At 47.1% G+C, this 17,686-nt stretch overlaps 1 protein-coding gene across 1 annotated transcript in view; it reads right to left on the bottom strand.

Annotated features, from left to right (window-relative positions):
- Nucleotides 1-7,677: 7,677 nt before the first annotated feature.
- znf385c (zinc finger protein 385C) overlaps nucleotides 7,678-17,686 on the bottom strand; it is a gene marked incomplete at both ends in the record, with an annotated part of 73,285 nt that continues 63,276 nt past the window's right edge. The window contains 3 exons of the mRNA XM_084329083.1: nucleotides 7,678-7,896; nucleotides 9,528-9,617; nucleotides 16,025-16,123. Of these exons, the coding sequence (XP_084185209.1) occupies nucleotides 7,678-7,896; nucleotides 9,528-9,617; nucleotides 16,025-16,123 (408 nt within the window). The remainder of the gene's footprint in view (nucleotides 7,897-9,527; nucleotides 9,618-16,024; nucleotides 16,124-17,686) is intronic.

Here is a 17,686-nt window from a genome sequence, read left to right on the forward strand (position 1 = left end):
AGGAAAGGAGCAGTGGCTGAGATAAGGGTGTCACTCCATCCACCCAGAGCTGTCAGATACTACTATCAATACACCAGTGTCACCGATGGTTTAGCCAAGGTTGTCGTGTCCTTCTGCCCTCAACTGGCTTCAATTACAGTTAGGGATTGCATGGCTTTCCTTTGATTGGCATCAGGAGTGGTGTGCCTGTGTTTCTACAAGGGAAGGACAACAATAACAACGAAAACAACAACAACAACAACACAGTCCAGCCTCATGGAAGGGCTCACCTTCAAATAAACAAGGACATAGGCCAGGAGCAAACAAAACCAAAATCGCCAAACCATTGGATGTTACGGTTCATTACGACATAACCGGTCTGGAGACAGATGCTCCTCTGGTTCCATTGTACTGCAGGCGGTACTGTCCCCGTTTGGACACATACTGTAGAGGACGTCTTGGCAAACGCATAGACGATGCTAAGTACAGTCATGATGAGCTTAGCTGTTCCATAATCCAGTAGGACTCGTACAATGTTGAGAACCTTTCATCTCTCTGCTGTATCTGGAGACATTGCAGAGGAGGCCGCGGTGTCTTCTGCAGAGGAGAGTGTGAACATAAAGGAGGATTCACGTCATCTCAGCTCTTTTTGAGTCATGCAGAGTTGAAGCCTATCTCCGTTTCCTTTCACTGGTGCGTTTCCTGGCAAAGCGCCAGACCTGCCGTTAGTGCCGTAGCCAAACTGCTTCCCTAAACGAATGGTAAAAGAACATCGCTGAGTAGCTGTATCAGCTGCAGGGTTAGATGAGGTGGGACACACACACATCGAAGGTCTGCAAGCTCACGATCGGATAAAGAAACTCAGCTCTGAGAACAGCTAGCCACTTTCACTTTAACGGGTTGCCGCTCAAGTCAACATGGCTATGTCCATGTTTCTAATGCCGTGTCTCCATTAGCTATGTCCATGTTTCTAATGCCTTGTCTCCATTAGCTATGTCCATGTTTCTAATGCCGTGTCTCCATTAGCTATGTCCATGTTTCTAATGCCTTGTCTCCATTAGCTATGTCCATGTTTCTAATGCCGTGTCTCCATTAGCTATATCCATGTTTCTAATGCCGTGTCTCCATTAGACTCTATGTCCATGTTTCTAATGCCTTGTCTCCATTAGCCCCCCTGCAACTGCTTGCAGCGCCGGAGCGTGAGTATCGCTGTTGTTATGCAGATTAGGCTGAGGCTTTAATTTATAGACCTGAACATATCACATTGTTAAATGGCATTATTTCCTTTCCCTAGTGATAGTTTTCTTCCCTTCCTCCTCCAAACCACTGTCCTCATCCCGTCCTTCATTTTCTTTGTCGTTATTAGTGATATACTATTATTAGTGATTGACAAAATTTCAATGGATTCTTGAAGCTAATGACTTCCCATTTAAGAAGATGTTCTTCTCTTTCCGGAAGTCCCAAAGATGCCTTGCTGGGATTGGTCGGAAAGTCACTGTTTGGCATTTGGAGAAACCAATAGAGGCATTGGTACACAATCTGAATTTGTCCGAGGAATATAGTGTGAATGTGCATTTTGAGACCGCCATGTGAGTAGTAATTTTAATCAATTATAGGTAGCTGTTGGACATATTAAAGCATTCGTTCAGTTTCCGACAGTTTCTAGTGTTTGTGAGATGTTTTAATATGTTTAGCTCCAAAAGCATGTTTCTAAAAAATAATAGCCAGGAAATAAGCCATTGACGGAGCGTAACAATTTTTCGAATAGTGTATTTTCTGTTATTAGTTTATTCATTACTGGTTCATATTCTATAATATATTCCGTTTGATCAGCCCAGAACGGACGATGAGTGTGACCGGGTAGCCTGAATACTTTAGACAACAAATGTTTGTTTCCGCGTCTCTGATTGGCCAGGTAATTTCTGGTCATGTGACATGTACGCCCAATCGTGGGACCGCAAGTGTCTACACTGGTTAAGCTTAGGCGCTCTTTCGAAGTTGGTTAAGGTTAGAGTTTGTCTTAGAGCATGGCGATAGGTCGCCTGCCCTTCTTTCGACGGTTAAGCTTAGGCACTCTTTCGAAGTTGGTTAAGGTTAGAGTTTGTCTTAGAGCATGGCGATAGAACGCCAGGTAGTTTGCAGGCTGTTAGACCCGGAAATAGGCGCAGAACTTGCTGTCCCACGATTGGCGCACATGTCACATGACCTGGCCAATCAGAGCGCAAAACTCGCACGCGGAAACAAACATTTGTTGTCGAAAGTATTCACGCGACCGGGTAGCCGCAGCCCACACGCCCAGAGATGACGCTTCCAGGTGGCCAGCCCATAGATATCTATATAGAACACCCCCCAACCTGAGAAATGAGGCTGGCAGAGAGGAAGACAAGGCTCGAGGAAGAGAATGGGGTAAGTTTGAATACACATTTTAACACACACATTAAATGATTATATAAATAATATGTAATACAACATTTCTTTTTAATCCTGGAGGTCAATTAGAATGTTTTATATTTAGTTTCATTCATAACTTTTGAACAATAGATGATATTTATAATCCGTCAGCTGTTCTATATTTCCCACAAGATTGTCTACATTCCATACACTATAATTTTCCTAATCCTAAAGGGGTTGAAAATGCATTTGTGTCTTCAAGTTCAACTCAAAAGATTTGCAGTACATATGAAGAATAATAACAATAATAATGATGATAATCATACACATATTTTATATCATTGGAAATCCCTAGTTGTTAGCTTCAAATACGAGGTACTTTGAAATACCCAGTAACTAATAATCTATCACAAACCGATGTAAATTTAAATTCAGGGATTTTCGATATGGGCCTTCGATATGGGCATCGGGAGACATCCGGCTAGTCCGGCGGTCTCTTTGGTGGGTGACGACTTGCGGCACAAGCTCTCCGCCTCTGCTTTCTCCCGCCACTCGGCGGTGAGCGAAGGGGGCGGGTTGTCTGAGGGCGGAGTTCAGTACGCAGGATCGGAGGCGTTCGGTTCTGTGGAACAGCTGGCACCAGAGGGGGGTTCCCCTGTTGCCTCTCCATTGCATCCGATGGAGACTGAGGACTATATGGAGGGGGCGGGGGAATTTCTCTTCGATGCCCCGGCGGAATCACGGCACCCGCGTGGTTTGTGACCCCACAAGATTGTGACATTGTGCACGGTGCTGTCCCCTCTTTCGCACAGTTGGTGTCCTGTCCTGTCCCCCACCCCTCGATAGGGGGGGCCCGGACCCTCCCCGGTGTTCTGATGGTTGTAACACGGCTAAACCCTGGCTAGTGGAGATAAGGCATCACACTATTACAATTCATAATCATACACTCAACCACAGGTATGTGCCGCTTTTTCCAATCCAGAATCACTAAATATGAAATTGTATTTTCCCTTTGAGGCCTTTGTATCCATCCAGCCGCACCTAATTTAAACGCATCGGAAAGGAGACTTGATTGGACTCAGGCTCGATGTAAACGGGCCACTCATCTCACCGTTGTGTTCCTCGCCGTCGTCTACCACTACCTGCAATTCTTCTTAGTGAGCACACATCTATGGATCATTTTGTTATTGCTCAGATATCAAAGTGGCACCTGCTGCGATGCTGTGCCAGTCAAGAAGGTAATCAGACATGAATATTTATATTCACTTGAAAGTAATGAGATAAATGGGTATTTATCACTGCACCCAGCACAGGGCCTGCTAGTGAAGAGAGGAAAGCACACACACGTTCTCTCCATCCCACACACACACTTTCTCTCCATCCCACACACACTTTCTCTCCATCTCACACACACACTTTCTCTCCATCTCACACACACACTTTCTCTCCATCTCACACACGCACACTTTCTCTCCATCTCACACACACACATTCTCTCCATCTCACACACACACACACACACACACACACACACACACACACACACACACACACACACACACACACACACACACACACACACACACACTTTCTCTCCATCTCACACACACACACTTTCTCTGTCTATTGCTCACTCTCACATTAATATCTGAAAAAAAAGAAAAATCTTTTAATTATGCACCCTGCTACTAAGGAATCTACCGTGTCTATATTACTCCCTACTATGCCAATATATCTATACTGCTATATATATAATACTAGTCTGTACTGTAGCACTCAAGTTCGACACTGTTTGACGAATAATGTTACTTATCCTTAGCTGCCAGAGTTGTACCCCTCCTGATGACTTGTAAGTCACTTTGGATAAAAGAGTCAGCTAAATGACTAAATATAAATATAAACATGCACTCACACACGCACTCTCACACACACACACACACACACACACACACACACACACACACACACACACACACACACACACACACACACACACACACACACAAATCATTCTAAAAGCTCTTTATTGTCCAAAATCCAACTGTTGTCCTCCCTGTGGTACAGTACTGTGTGCTTTTATCTTATTCCACACCCATACACATACAGTGTAACTCCCTTCTACAGCTAGGGAGGGATACATCTGAATGGATGGTCCTATTCCCATTGGCTGGGCCAGGGAGCCCTGAGAGGCCCGGCTAACCAGAGGTTAGGATACAGTCCCAAAAAAGCCTTGGCGTTTCCCATATTATTTTGTAATATTAATTCAGTGTTCGACTTTGAAGAAGGAGGGGAAAAAAAAACTTACTCAAGCACTTTGTTTTAAATATCTTTTGTTGTCTCTTGTACTTAAAAAAAAAAAAACAAGTAGGTAAAACCATGTAAATAGAACAAAGAACAAAAAAAACAAAAAAAACAAGCAAAGCATTTCTCCTTTCCGTACAGCGGCGTATGCTGTCCCATAGCCTACAGTAACATAATCTATGTTCTTCTAAAGATAGCAATTCATCATGATACAGATACGATAGCAACTTCGATAAAAATCTCTATAGTTACTCTATGGTTTCTACATATAATTAGCTTTTTCTAGATTCTTTAATTAAAGATTTTTCCTTAGAGTTCTGTAAGTTCAGAGAGTTTCCACTGAATGATAGAAACAAACAAACAAACAAACATACAAACAAACAATGAATATCATTAGGCTGGCTGTTTCACTGAGTCATGTGTCTTGGGGAGAATCACATCAGTATGGCGAGGAGACCCGGTGGCTTGGTATTCCTAAAAAGACAGGTAGTCTGGAACAGAGCGGTGGAGCAGGATCAAAGGGTCAGTAAGAAGCACTAGCACTAGATGCAATTACAGGGTTTTCACTACAGATGGCGCTGCTGCATCACAAGACAACTATACTGTACATATTGCACCACAGAAATGCATAGGAGTTTCTCCCTTACTGTAATTTAAGTGGCGTGGGACACGATATGGGTGCTAATAAAACGCAGAGGATGATGATGATGACGATGATGATGCAAGTCCCCATGAGACCTCATCCAAGTGCTTGTTTTGGGTGCACTGGGAGTTGGTAGGACATCCAGTGTAGGCGGGAGATTGGGACATATAGGCATGAACAGCAATATGACATATGATGTTGCACTTGTGACACGTATTCATAACACCTATCTCTAACATAACATTGTTTATAACGGAATTCCTATGATAGTTCTCTTATTCCACCGTGACTTAAGCTGAAGCACCCTCCATGGTGCCAGAGCAGCTGTTTATGGATCCCAGGGGTGCCTCTTCAGAGTCCCAACACGTGTGGATATCGATCACAAGTATCAGCTCCATCGGAACAACCCGTCGTTTCAAACGGCACTTCGCTGACAGTTCGGGGGGCGGGGGGGTTTGGCTCGTGGCCGTGTGCCTACGTCGCACGTTGTTGAGGGAGCGTGCAGTTCAGATCAGGTGAAGCCATCTTTCACGATTGAAACAGATCATACACACAAACATATTGGATGTATTGCTTTAAATGTGAGATTTGAGTGGCGGATTTGTCTGAGTCGTGGACAAAATGTAACGCCGTCGTTCTCACTTGATTGTTTTTGTGATAGCAAAATATCTAATTATATTGGCATGAGATTGTAAAAACGTACACCTAGAGCAAGAAAATAAATAAAAAAAGATAAACATCAAAACAAAACAACGAAAAGTCATTGCTTTTATAAGTAAATCGTTTTTTAAGGTGCTTTTTAATGTGGTTGCCATGGCACTGTTTTGTTCTTTCTCGGAGTCGGGGGCTTAATGCCAATCAAACACTGATAGCCGTCAGTCGCCACCCACCGCCATTCCGCACGTCTACACGGTCAAATCCTCTTTCACCGAGCTGCCAAAACCCATCTACTTGTTTCCTCCCCGGCGTTTTTGGTTCTGAAGAAGGAATTATCGTTCCCTGCTCCCCATCAGCTCATGCCAAGATAACGACAAAGAAAATGAAGGACGGGATGAGGACAGTGGTTTGGAGGAGGAAGGGAAGAAAACTATCACTAGGGAAAGGAAATAATGCCATTTAACAATGTGATATGTTCAGGTCTATAAATCATTATTATTATTATTATTATTATTATTATTATTATTATTATTATTATTATTATTATTATTATTATTATTATTATTATTACTGTTATTATGTATATATTTATTGCGCTCTAGTGAGACTAGAACAGAGTGCTCGGGCAGCATGGCATGAATTACGCTGTGGAGCGAAGATCTTCATCAAAACAGATTTGCGAGTTGAAACAAAATCGAGTTGACAAGATGACCTTTTCATGGCCCTAGTGAGTGCTTAATCTGGGGGACGCGGGGTAAAAATTAATTACAAAAAGGCTACGTTTGGCTGTGACTCAGAGAGAAACAGAGAGAGGGGAGGAGGGGATTTAATCATCTAATCTCCATATGAGTCCAGGGCCCTGGGAAACAGCGTTTTGGGAGAGGGCCCTAGAAGTATGCTTGTGTGTAATGCCATTAAAGATATGGTCCTATAGGTCCACGATACACTCATGACGCAGGCCTTCAGTTTAAACGAGGGTCAAGAACGTGTCTGATCCTCTCTGCCATATCCATGATACAGTGAATTAGCTTCTGATGATCATGTGTCTGGTTTGAGCTTGCGGATCTGAAGGCGGTTCGTCGAGGCGAGATGATCGACCCGGTCCGCTTATACAGGAGGATGACCCGGGTTCAGCTGCTGCCATGGCTTTATAATATGCTAACCCTTCAATAAACCCCCGCCAAAGCAATAAGTAAAAAAAAAAAAAAAAAAAAAAAAGTTTTAAAAGAGTAAAGGGACCTTATTTTGTGGCAACCACACTAAACATTACATCTATAACATCTCTATGTTCTTTTTCCCCTCTGATAAATTACACAATAATATTAATAATCCAAACCATGTTGGACCCATGAAATGGCTATAAAAGAGACCCTGCACCAGTCACTTCCTGTAGGCATGTTCTGCTCCTTACTGTAGGTCACCGTCATAGGAGGAGCAGACAGAAGGCGAGGTGGGGAGGCGGGACCTTAGCCTCCATAACAGGAGCTGCTCTCTGGCCCCCAGGGCCCCCTGAGGGCCTGGGGTTGTGTGCTTTGCTCGCTCGCTCTCTCCATTCCTGGCTCCGGCGGGCTGCATAGTTTATATGTGGCCCTTGTCACGGGGGTCACAGTTAGGGAGGGCTGAAGGGTTCGGTAAGGGGGGTGGGGGTGAAGCTCACAGGGCCCAGGTGGGGAGGGGGGGGGGGGGGGGGGGGGGGGGTCGAGTCTTTAGTAAGGGGAGAAGATGAAGGGCGTGTGTGTGGCCCTCAGGGGCCCCGGGGCAGGCCGGAACAGTGCAGGGCCCAGGAAGGGGTTCTGGAAGAACGTTGCCCCCGGGTGGCGCAGGGCCAGGGGGTTGGTCGCCAGCGTGCACAGGGTCGGTGGAGTCAGGGCGCTCGGCAGGAAGCCAAGGCTCTTGGTCAGCTGCTTGTGCAAGGCCAGTTTGGTCTGGAGGAGACAGACAGCGAGAAGAATACAATGAGGCTTATTTGACATTTACTCAAGGTAATGCACACATTTACTTAACATGTTTCCTAAGATCATGGCCCTTTCTGCGCGCACACACACACACACACACACACACACACACACACACACACACACACACACACACACACACACACACACACACACACACACACACACACACACACACACACACACACACACACACACACACACACACACACACACACACACACACACACACACACACACACACACACACACACACACACACACACACACACACACACACACACACAAAGTTACCTTGGTAAGCATGCTAGCTCACCAGGACACCAGAAAATAAATAAATAAATACAATTCTGCTCAGTCCTAGTCCCCTCTAAAGGTTTACCAGTAGATATTCTCTACTATAGCCTGGCAGGTCTAAAGGTTTACCAGTAGATACTCTCTACTAGAGCCTGGCAGGACTAAAGGTTTACCAGTAGATACTCTCTACTAGAGCCTGGCAGGACTAAAGGTTTACCAGTAGATACTCTCTACTAGAGCCTGGCAGGTCTAAAGGTTTACCAGTAGATATTCTCTACTAGAGCCTGGTAGGACTAAAGGTTTACCAGTAGATACTCTCTACTAGAGCCTGGCAGGTCTAAAGGTTTACCAGTAGATACTCTCTACTAGAGCCTGGTAGGACTAAAGGTTTACCAGTAGATACTCTCTACTAGAGCCTGGCAGGTCTAAAGGTTTACCAGTAGATACTCTCTACTAGAGCCTGGTAGGACTAAAGGTTTACCAGACTGGCAGGACTAAAGGTTTACCAGACTGGCAGGACTAAAGGTTTACCAGACTGGCAGGACTAAAGGTTTACCAGTAGATACTGTCTACTAGAGCCTGGCAGGTCTAAAGGTTTACCAGTAGATACTCTCTACTAGAGCCTGGTAGGACTAAAGGTTTACCAGACTGGCAGGACTAAAGGTTTACCAGACTGGCAGGACTAAAGGTTTACCAGACTGGCAGGACTAAAGGTTTACCAGTAGATACTGTCTACTAGAGCCTGGCAGGTGTAAAGGTTTACCAGTAGATACTCTCTACTAGAGCCTGGTAGGACTAAAGGTTTACCAGACTGGCAGGACTAAAGGTTTACCAGACTGGCAGGACTAAAGGTTTACCAGACTGGCAGGACTAAAGGTTTACCAGTAGATACTCTCTACTAGAGCCTGGCAGGTCTAAAGGTTTACCAGTAGATACTCTCTACTAGAGCCTGGCAGGACTAAAGGTTTACCAGTAGATATTCTCTACTAGAGCCTGGTAGGACTAAAGGTTTACCAGTAGATACTCTCTACTAGAGCCTGGCAGGACTAAAGGTTTACCAGCAGATACTCTCTACTAGAGCCTGGCAGGTCTAAAGGTTTACCAGTAGATATTCTCTACTAGAGCCTGGCAGGACTAAAGGTTTACCAGTAGATACTCTCTACTAGAGCCTGGCAGGTCTAAAGGTTTACCAGTAGATATTCTCTACTAGAGCCTGGCAGGACTAAAGGTTTACCAGTAGATACTCTCTACTAGAGCCTCCAAGACAACTCCTGCCACTGACTCCTCTGACTTGTGACACTGACCTGAGCGGAGAAGGCGGTGAGGCTGCACTGAGTAAACACTTTCTTCATGGCAGACACAGCCCCGCCTGCATAGCTACTCCATCTCACGTTCTGGAGGATGGAGGACGACGACGATGACCACGATGGGGAGAAGGAGAGATGGAGAGTTAGTAGGTACACGTATGACAAATTAATGATTCATATGTAGTGTAGATTCAGGCTGCATATAGTGGTGAGATATGCGGTGGGGAGAGCTGGACTATTATCTTAGATGTGTCTCAGGGACTGCGGGCACCTCTCTGGCAGGATAGGCACACACAGGCACACTGGCTCACTGGCTCACCAAGAAACAGAAGCCACAACAGGTTGTGAGGACATTTTGTTACTGGGTTAAGGGTTAAGGTTAGGATTAATGTTAGAATTAGAATTCAGTTAAAGTATAATTCTGGTATTTTTCAACCTTCAATCATGGGTTTAAATGAATAATAGGAACGAGATATTTTGGAATTGGTCCAGTATTGAACAAGATTGATTCAGCCAGCTGATACTTTGGCGTGCGAAAATGCTCCCAAGGATTACATTGCAGACCCTTTCGTGGCTGCCAGCTGAAGCGAAGATATGTTGTCCCTATTAGTCATTTAGACCCCAAATGATGGAAAAATACCCTTTAAAGTTAGGATTATATATTCAGGCATATAGGCTGTATGGTTAAGATCAGGGTGAGGGGCTAGGGAATGAATGTAAGTCCATAATGTACGTGCAATAATGTTAATGTTACTCACTTGTGCCTTGTATATATCTTTTATATTTTTTCTCAAGATCTCCTTATTTTTTGCATTTGCTTGTGTTGTTCATTCCAGTTAAGTATTGTGTGATTGTGTGATTTTGTGTGAAGGGCGGACGAGGAAACTATATGTTTCTCATTGTACGGCAAACTGTCTGTTTAACTGTGCATATGACAATAAATCATCTTGAATCTTGAATACAATGTCCTCACAAATATTTTAAAACGTGTGTGTGTGTGTGTGTGTGTGTGTGTGTGTGTGTGTGTGTGTGTGTGTGTCACGGTTGGGGGTAAATTCAGTTCTATTTCATACTGGCTGCCGCTCAGCGTCATCTGCACTAACCTCACTTTGTGCATAAGCACTGAATAAAAATCCACAATGTACCTTTACATACCAACATTAGTCTGGCCACACCCCTATCCGCTACCTTCATAAGCATGTGTGTGGCCACACACTCGCCTCCTTCTTCACTTTCACCACAAGGAAGTGCCTGTTGTATACATCACTTGACGAGGTTGTTTAAGCTGAAGAAAGTTGAGTTACGTGTTTACATTTTTTCTTGCTTTTTTCTTTCTCTCATAACTTTAAAAAGAAAAAAGCTAAGTCATAATGTTTACCTCGGAGGGTCGCGCTAGCAACGTTACCCTTCACCAGCGGTTCTCCATTGCCTCCTCTGTCGTGCGTCTTGGAGCGGGGTTGAGGCCACTTTCGTGGTCGGCAGCCGCGCCCGGTAGGCGTCCGATAGATAGTTTGCCTCTCCAAGGAGCTGGTGCACTAGCGCCGTCTCCTGTGCGATGGCCTGGTTCCGGCTCTGGTTCCTTTGCTGCCGGAGAGTCGTCCGCTGTTGGGCGGCCGGCTCCTCTGGTGGCGGAGGATTTGAGACGCAAACGTTTTTCGTCGGCTCGCTCCCGTCGTAAGATGGTGGCTTGTAGACGCGAACGGCCTGGTTTTGGTGAGTTACTGGAGCCGGATGAGGATGCGTCTGATTCTCCATGGCCGATGGAAACAGAGGACTACATGGTAGAAGCAGACGGGTTCTTATTTGACGCCCCGGTGGAGACATGTCCGCCGCCCGTCCAGGTAACACTGGAGGGGGGTGATAGGTCTCCTTGGGGTCCCTCGTACGCGGATGTTGGGTTAGAACCTCCGACTCGGCGGCGGGATGCCCTGCTATCAGCCACATCAGAATGTGGCTCTGTAACCAGTAGCCTGCTGCATGTGAGGGACGCGAGCTCGGTGGGGGAAAGTATGCAGGGGGAACTGCGTGCTTTGTTCCCCGAGCTCATGGCGGCAGCGGCAGTCGCAAACGGCGTGCCGCTGCCGCAGCCACTGCCTGTTCCTGTTCCTGATGATCTCATAGGTCATCTATGGCAACGCCGTCCTGTGAGAGAGATGGGCGTTGTCTGTCCATTTTTCCCCTCGATGGAGGCCTACGTCCGTCAGGGACAGGTGGTCTCCCACATCATGGGCCTCACCCCCGCCTACGTGCGAGTCACGAGGGTGGTGGGTTTCGTAGACGGTATGAAGGAGGGGGTGCCTCGGCTTGATAGGCCGATGGCAGCTCTCCTTTGTCCTGAGGTAGTGTGGGAGCCGTTACGGAAGCCAGTTCCCCAAGGGAAATCGGCGAGGCGGTTGGCTTACTGGAGTGACCAGTCATTTATCTCCGCGACTCAATCTCTGGCTGCCACAACATTGCGCAGCTGGCGAGATTCATGTCCGGGATACTGATGGGCGGTACGGAGCTGACCGATTTGCAACATGATCAGCTCGCCCAGTCGGCAGGAGCCATCCTGCATCTGATCCAGCCGCAGGCCATCGCCGCTGGGAAAGTACGCGCCATGGCCACTCTAGTCCAGCGCCACCTTTGGCTGGAGCAGGCGCGTGTGCCGGAAAGGAAGAGGACTCCACTTCTGACGGCACCCCTCTCCGATGCTGGGCTTTTGGGGTCGGCGCTGCAGCTGATGACCTCAACCTGCAGGGAGATGCAGGAAGAGCGTTCCGTGATCCAGCCTCATTTCCCCCCGCCCGATGTCGCCGGTGGAGTCAGACGGAAGGCTCGTCGTCGGGGTTCCGCCGCCGTAGCCGCCGCTGCTACCACCGCCACTGCTGTACCTTCAGCAAAGAAGGCCAGGAGGAAAGAGGGCGCCTCCGCCACTGCAGCCGGCCCATCCACGCTCGGAGGTGACGGTAGGGATCGTCGTGACCAGCCTCCTATCCTTTACCGTCCCTCCGGGGCTCCCCGGGGTGGCAAGTCCCGAGCGGCTCGTGGCAGGCGTCGCTAAAAGTGACTTTTTTCCCTCTGTGGTCCCCCCTGTTCCCTTCCCGGCCCAACATATGATTTTGTAAAGAAATAAAAGGTCCCTCCTGGGAGGGACTATTTTTTGTTACAAACTGTGTGTTTATTCACTACATTTGATGGGGATACGATGTGTGAACCTTTCGCTAGTGTGGGTTTGATAGAAGGGCTAGACTTTAAGTCTTGTTGGCCGCTACATTTCATGTTAGAGCTTAAGCAAGGCCTGCAGCTTACACTCGGTTGAAAAAGGTTTTTTTCTGCCTCGACCTGAAGGTTAGGTCTTCACATAAAGGTAGAGGTTAGTTGTGTGCTCTGTTGCTTAAACAGTGATATTGAGTCGCAACACTGTTGTGTTGGTCTGCAGTAATGCTCGTGTGTGTAAAGGTACCGCGGTTCAGGCCGCTCTCTCTCTCTATCAGATTTTCTGTGTCTTGCAACATAAACACGGGTGTCGGGTTCACACACATATAACTTTGGCCTTGTTATAAACCCTGTTCACAGACTTGTCTGTGGCTAGCGCGCATTGAATTAGCTTTGCGCTGTTCATTAGCATACTGGCTACTTAAGGTATCATATGGCTATTGTTGTTGTCGTATTCAAGGGTTGGGCTTACGAGGCGGTACCGGATAAACCCCTCCTTCCCTCTTCTGATTGGTCGTTTTTTTTTTACTCTCTTTTCATTCGGTCCGGCCAAGCTGTTAGGCAGCTTGGCATGGGGGGGGGGGGGAAGGGTTTCCCTGACTCCGCACCTATCACGGGCGGTTGAGTCATGGGTTTCCCCCCGTCATAGAATACGTCACTGGGCACGTTTCTATTGGACGACGGCTTCCGTCTGTCATTGTCAAGTTGTCGGGGCAAAGCGTAGGAACTTAGTGTTCTGCTACGCTCGATATATGTGTAACTTGAGTCTGTTGGTCACATGGCTCAATGTTACCGTGACTTTTCAAATCATGGCTCACATGGGAAGTCTCTCTGAGGATTCCCGTCTCTTCTCTGTGGTGAGGGTGGCGGGATGTAAGAATCAAAACAATTTTTACCCTCATCCGCGTCACGTGGGATTCATCTCAGTCTGTGTTTCTTTCTTTTTAATAAAAAGAGGGAAGAATATGAAGCACGACAACTCCTTGTCATTCTCCCAGGCGACTTGAAGGACCAATGTCTGGTGTCTGGTTGGACTATCCATTGATGTGTTTGGGTCTCGACGCGTACATAGTGCTGGCTCGGGGTGTTTCTGTTAAGATTCACGCATGAGGCTGGTACGCCTTGGTTGCTCATTATTAAAACTGCGTTTTTATAGGGCAACTGGGATGGAGGTTTTCTCTTCCGAGCGCCTGTTACTAGGTCTCGACGAATTCTCGTTCATATCTGGGGGATGTTAACGGAATAGATCAAAACATAGGTAGAGGGGTCTCACGCCCTTGGGGTGGGCCACTGAGCGCGGTACGAATGGGACCGTCTGGGTGGCGCCCTCTTTTCATGTTTTTAGATCGACACGCGTACCTACCCCCTCTCTTGGAGTGGGGATGTCGGCGTGGTTAGGGCACGGGACTGGTTCTGGTCACGCTGGTCCAGGTCAGTTAACCCGTTGTCCGCCGGGGACGCAGATCTGCTGTTCTGGTACCCTGAGGGACTTGTGCTTTTTTCGGGGGGAAAATGCCGGGTCGGCCCGGGTGTCACAGGGTTGGGCGTTATGAAGGCCCTTTGTCGGGTACATGTTGTACCCTGCGCTATCGTGAAGGGGCTGGTTCTCCATTCTTTTCGCTCCTCTCTTACGCATGGCGAAGAGGGGGCTGTTGGGGTGGTCTTCTGGACCTCCTCTGGCATCCCTGTGTGCTTCCCGGGCCGCCGGGCCCGGTCCGAAGTTGTGTTTCGTCGACCCGTAGGCCTGGAATAACCCCTTTTTGAAAACTGAAACACTTGTACTGCGGTATAGCCAGTGTATACCCGCAGGTGTGTTTTGGAGTTTTTTCTTGAGGGGTTATAGGAACAACCACTGCATGTGGTACCAAGAGGGTGGTTGATTCCCTGGTGTGTTGGAGCAGAGTCAACTCCCGGGTTACCCGGTTGAGTGTGCCCCTGCACGTTCATGACGTCTGCCAATCGTGTCAGCCTTCTCTGCCTCGGCCCCTCTGGGTCGGGGTTTTTTGGTGGAGGCTTTGTCATGGTGCGCAACAATGCCAGCATACGCCCATTCCTCCGGGGTGCTGTTTTCAGTTGACCCCTTTGGCGCCTGTCTTGTCCGCAGTGCTCCAGGCTCGGGTCAAACGCCTGCTGCCTGGTTTGAGGGATCGACCCCCTCTGGGGTCGTCTCCCCGGTGCGCTGCCTGCTTCCGCTGTAGTGTAGCCTTTTGTGTGCTTCGAGTTACGGCCATGCTGACTGCCTGAGTTGTCAGGGTCAGGGTGCCAGGCGGCGTACTAGTGGGGGGAAGGGCCCGCTCTTGGAGGGGCCCTGTCCAAATACGCTGGCGATGTGGGGGGCGGTGTCACTAAGTGACCGCCTGGTGAGGTCTTGATGCTGTGGCGTCGTTGACCTCTCCGGGCCCCCTTTTTCCGGGGGATCCAGTCCCTTCAGTGGGTCTGGGTCTTCCTTCGCGCTCCGCTGCTACGGCCTTGCCACGGGGTTGAGTTTGCTCTCGACCACGTGTTTTTGGGGGCGGTAACGAGGTTTGTTCCTTCCGTTCGTTCCCTGGTGGCATGCGGGTTGTGCGTGTGGGTAGTCGTGGGGTCAAGCCACGGTCTGCTCACCCTGTGCGTTGAGTTGCTCGAGTTTCTCTTCGCACGGTCAGATCCGTCTCCCTCCCGTCCTCCAATAGGGGGGGTATCCTCCATTAGGGAGGGTCGGGGGGGCTCGGTCCTCCCCGGTTCTGATGGTTGTGGGGGGCCTCAGTGGGGTACATTTGTCGAGCTTCAGGCTCCCGCTCAGCTCCCGTAGTGCAGATGACGCTGAGCGGCAGCCAGTATGAAATAGAGCGTAAGGTTATGAATATAACCAAGTTCTATGAATACTGGTGACGCTCAGCGTCTGGACGCCACTGCGGCCTTTGATCTCGCCTTGTGGTGAAAGATTGGGAAGGAGGCGAGTGTGTGGCCAATGTAAAGGTACATTGTGGATTTTTATTCAGTGCTTATGCACGAAGTGAGGTTAGTGCAGATGACGCTGAGCGTCACCAGTATTCATAGAACTTGGTTATATTCATAACCTTACGTTAATAACACAAGTAAATTGAAATGGCTGAAAATGCGCTTCTTACATTTTAGATTTAGATTAATTCTCTGAACCGATTCCAATTTTGCAGTGTTTACAGTATGTTTCGAGCATGGTCTGTTGTAAAAGAAAAGCAATTCGGCTTTCGCCTAGCCTTGAGTATGCATACGTGTAAGTGGGGGCATATTTGTGTGAAAGTGTTTTGTTTGTCTGTCTTTATGCTGTGTCTTACCGCTAAGCTGGAGCTTGGTAGGGTCTTGCTGTGGGGGGTGAACTTGGGTTTGGGAGGTTTGCCTGCCAGCCGGTCCTTGTGCCGCCTACTATTCATGTGCTGTGGGAAATAAATACATTAGTTTGCTAACATGCATCTGTTAAAGATGCTGTAAGTGGTATTTATTTTGTTAAAATAAGTGTTAAATAGCTCTACATTCCATCACTGATTTAGAGTGTTTGGTCAGTAACATGGGTCTCCCAGTCCCTCCGCTCTGCAGTAAACAGAAAATACATTTTCTGGTAACCATTCCCACTCTATCCAATCAGGAGAGAGAACCCTAGATATCTTATTACAAGACATTTGAAGTTATCTCTCCTGATTGACGTAGGAACGGGATTCCAGAAGAATTTATTTTCCGTTTACTGCAGAGTGGCGAACACGTAAACCACTTATTTTAACAAACAAAATACCACTTACAGCACCTTTAATAGAGCCACAGCTTCACTTAATACTCAATAAAAAAACATTCAATATGACTCACACACTTACGCACACATCACAATACAGCACATCACTTCCTACCTCCTGCCACGCTCTCTCTCCCACTACTAACAGGCTTATTATCCTAGTAGGGTTGGGTGTTGTTATTAACCAGTGCCAGAGGAATGCATTAAGCCTGGTGTAGGCCAGGCTCCCACACATACCAGAATATCCTATATCTTTCTCCCTGACCTGAGAGGGAATCCGTCCAAGACAATCCCTCGCATCAGACGTGGGATTTAATGAACATCGCGGGGGAACAATTACCGCGCGCCAATGACAGTCTGAAACTACATCCTAAATTCCTTTGGACGTCAGTAACTTCACATTAACATGCCGAAAATAAACCCCGTAGATGATTAGCCTTGTGGTGAATCATAACACGGATAGATGAGTATCTGTCTAATGTGGAACAAAATAAGCTACATAAACGTATCCTATTCTCGCAAGCTGCTCTGAATGGCTGCATGGTTGTAAATGGAACTGCTTGCTTGAAAAGGGGAACCACCAACCGAATGAAACATTCCTATGTTGTTTCCGTGACCCAGGAAAGTGCAATCAACATTTGTGAACAATAGCTACTCTCTCATGAAGCCGGACACCAGAGAAATAAGACTTAAACTTGTGATGTCATCAGGTATAAAGTCTGGAGCTGCTTTCGTGGACCCACAGACTGTTTGCTTGAATTTGTATACCCTTATAGAGTAGTGATCTCTGAAAAAGAAAATGTACCCGTGCTCTCAGTGTCACATTAACTCATCTTTTCCCAATTCATTGTCAATTCAGACTTTCTCAACTGAAGTTTGAGTTTTAGCAGTCGAGGCTTTGGATTAGGGAGAAAACCGTTTATGTTCACTAATATTTTTGTACCGTTTTAGACCACAGGAATAACATGTATGAATCCTTAAATTGGACGTAATTCCCCTTTAAGTGGAGCACATACACATTTCCTCTGCATGGGAACCTAAGCCACTCTAACACAGTTCCCTTTTACATAAAGATGTGCCTGAGGACTTTGTAAGACTATCATTAATATACAGTATAGTATAATATAAACGTATATAGTGTATGTATATATATAATTATCACTGTTTTATGCTGCCTTCTTAATGGAGGGCTGAAAGGACTGCTACTGTTACC

Source organism: Notolepis coatsorum (assembly GCF_963971535.1).
Source record: "Notolepis coatsorum genome assembly, chromosome: 14".
Taxonomy (NCBI): Eukaryota; Metazoa; Chordata; class Actinopteri; order Aulopiformes; family Paralepididae; genus Notolepis; species Notolepis coatsorum.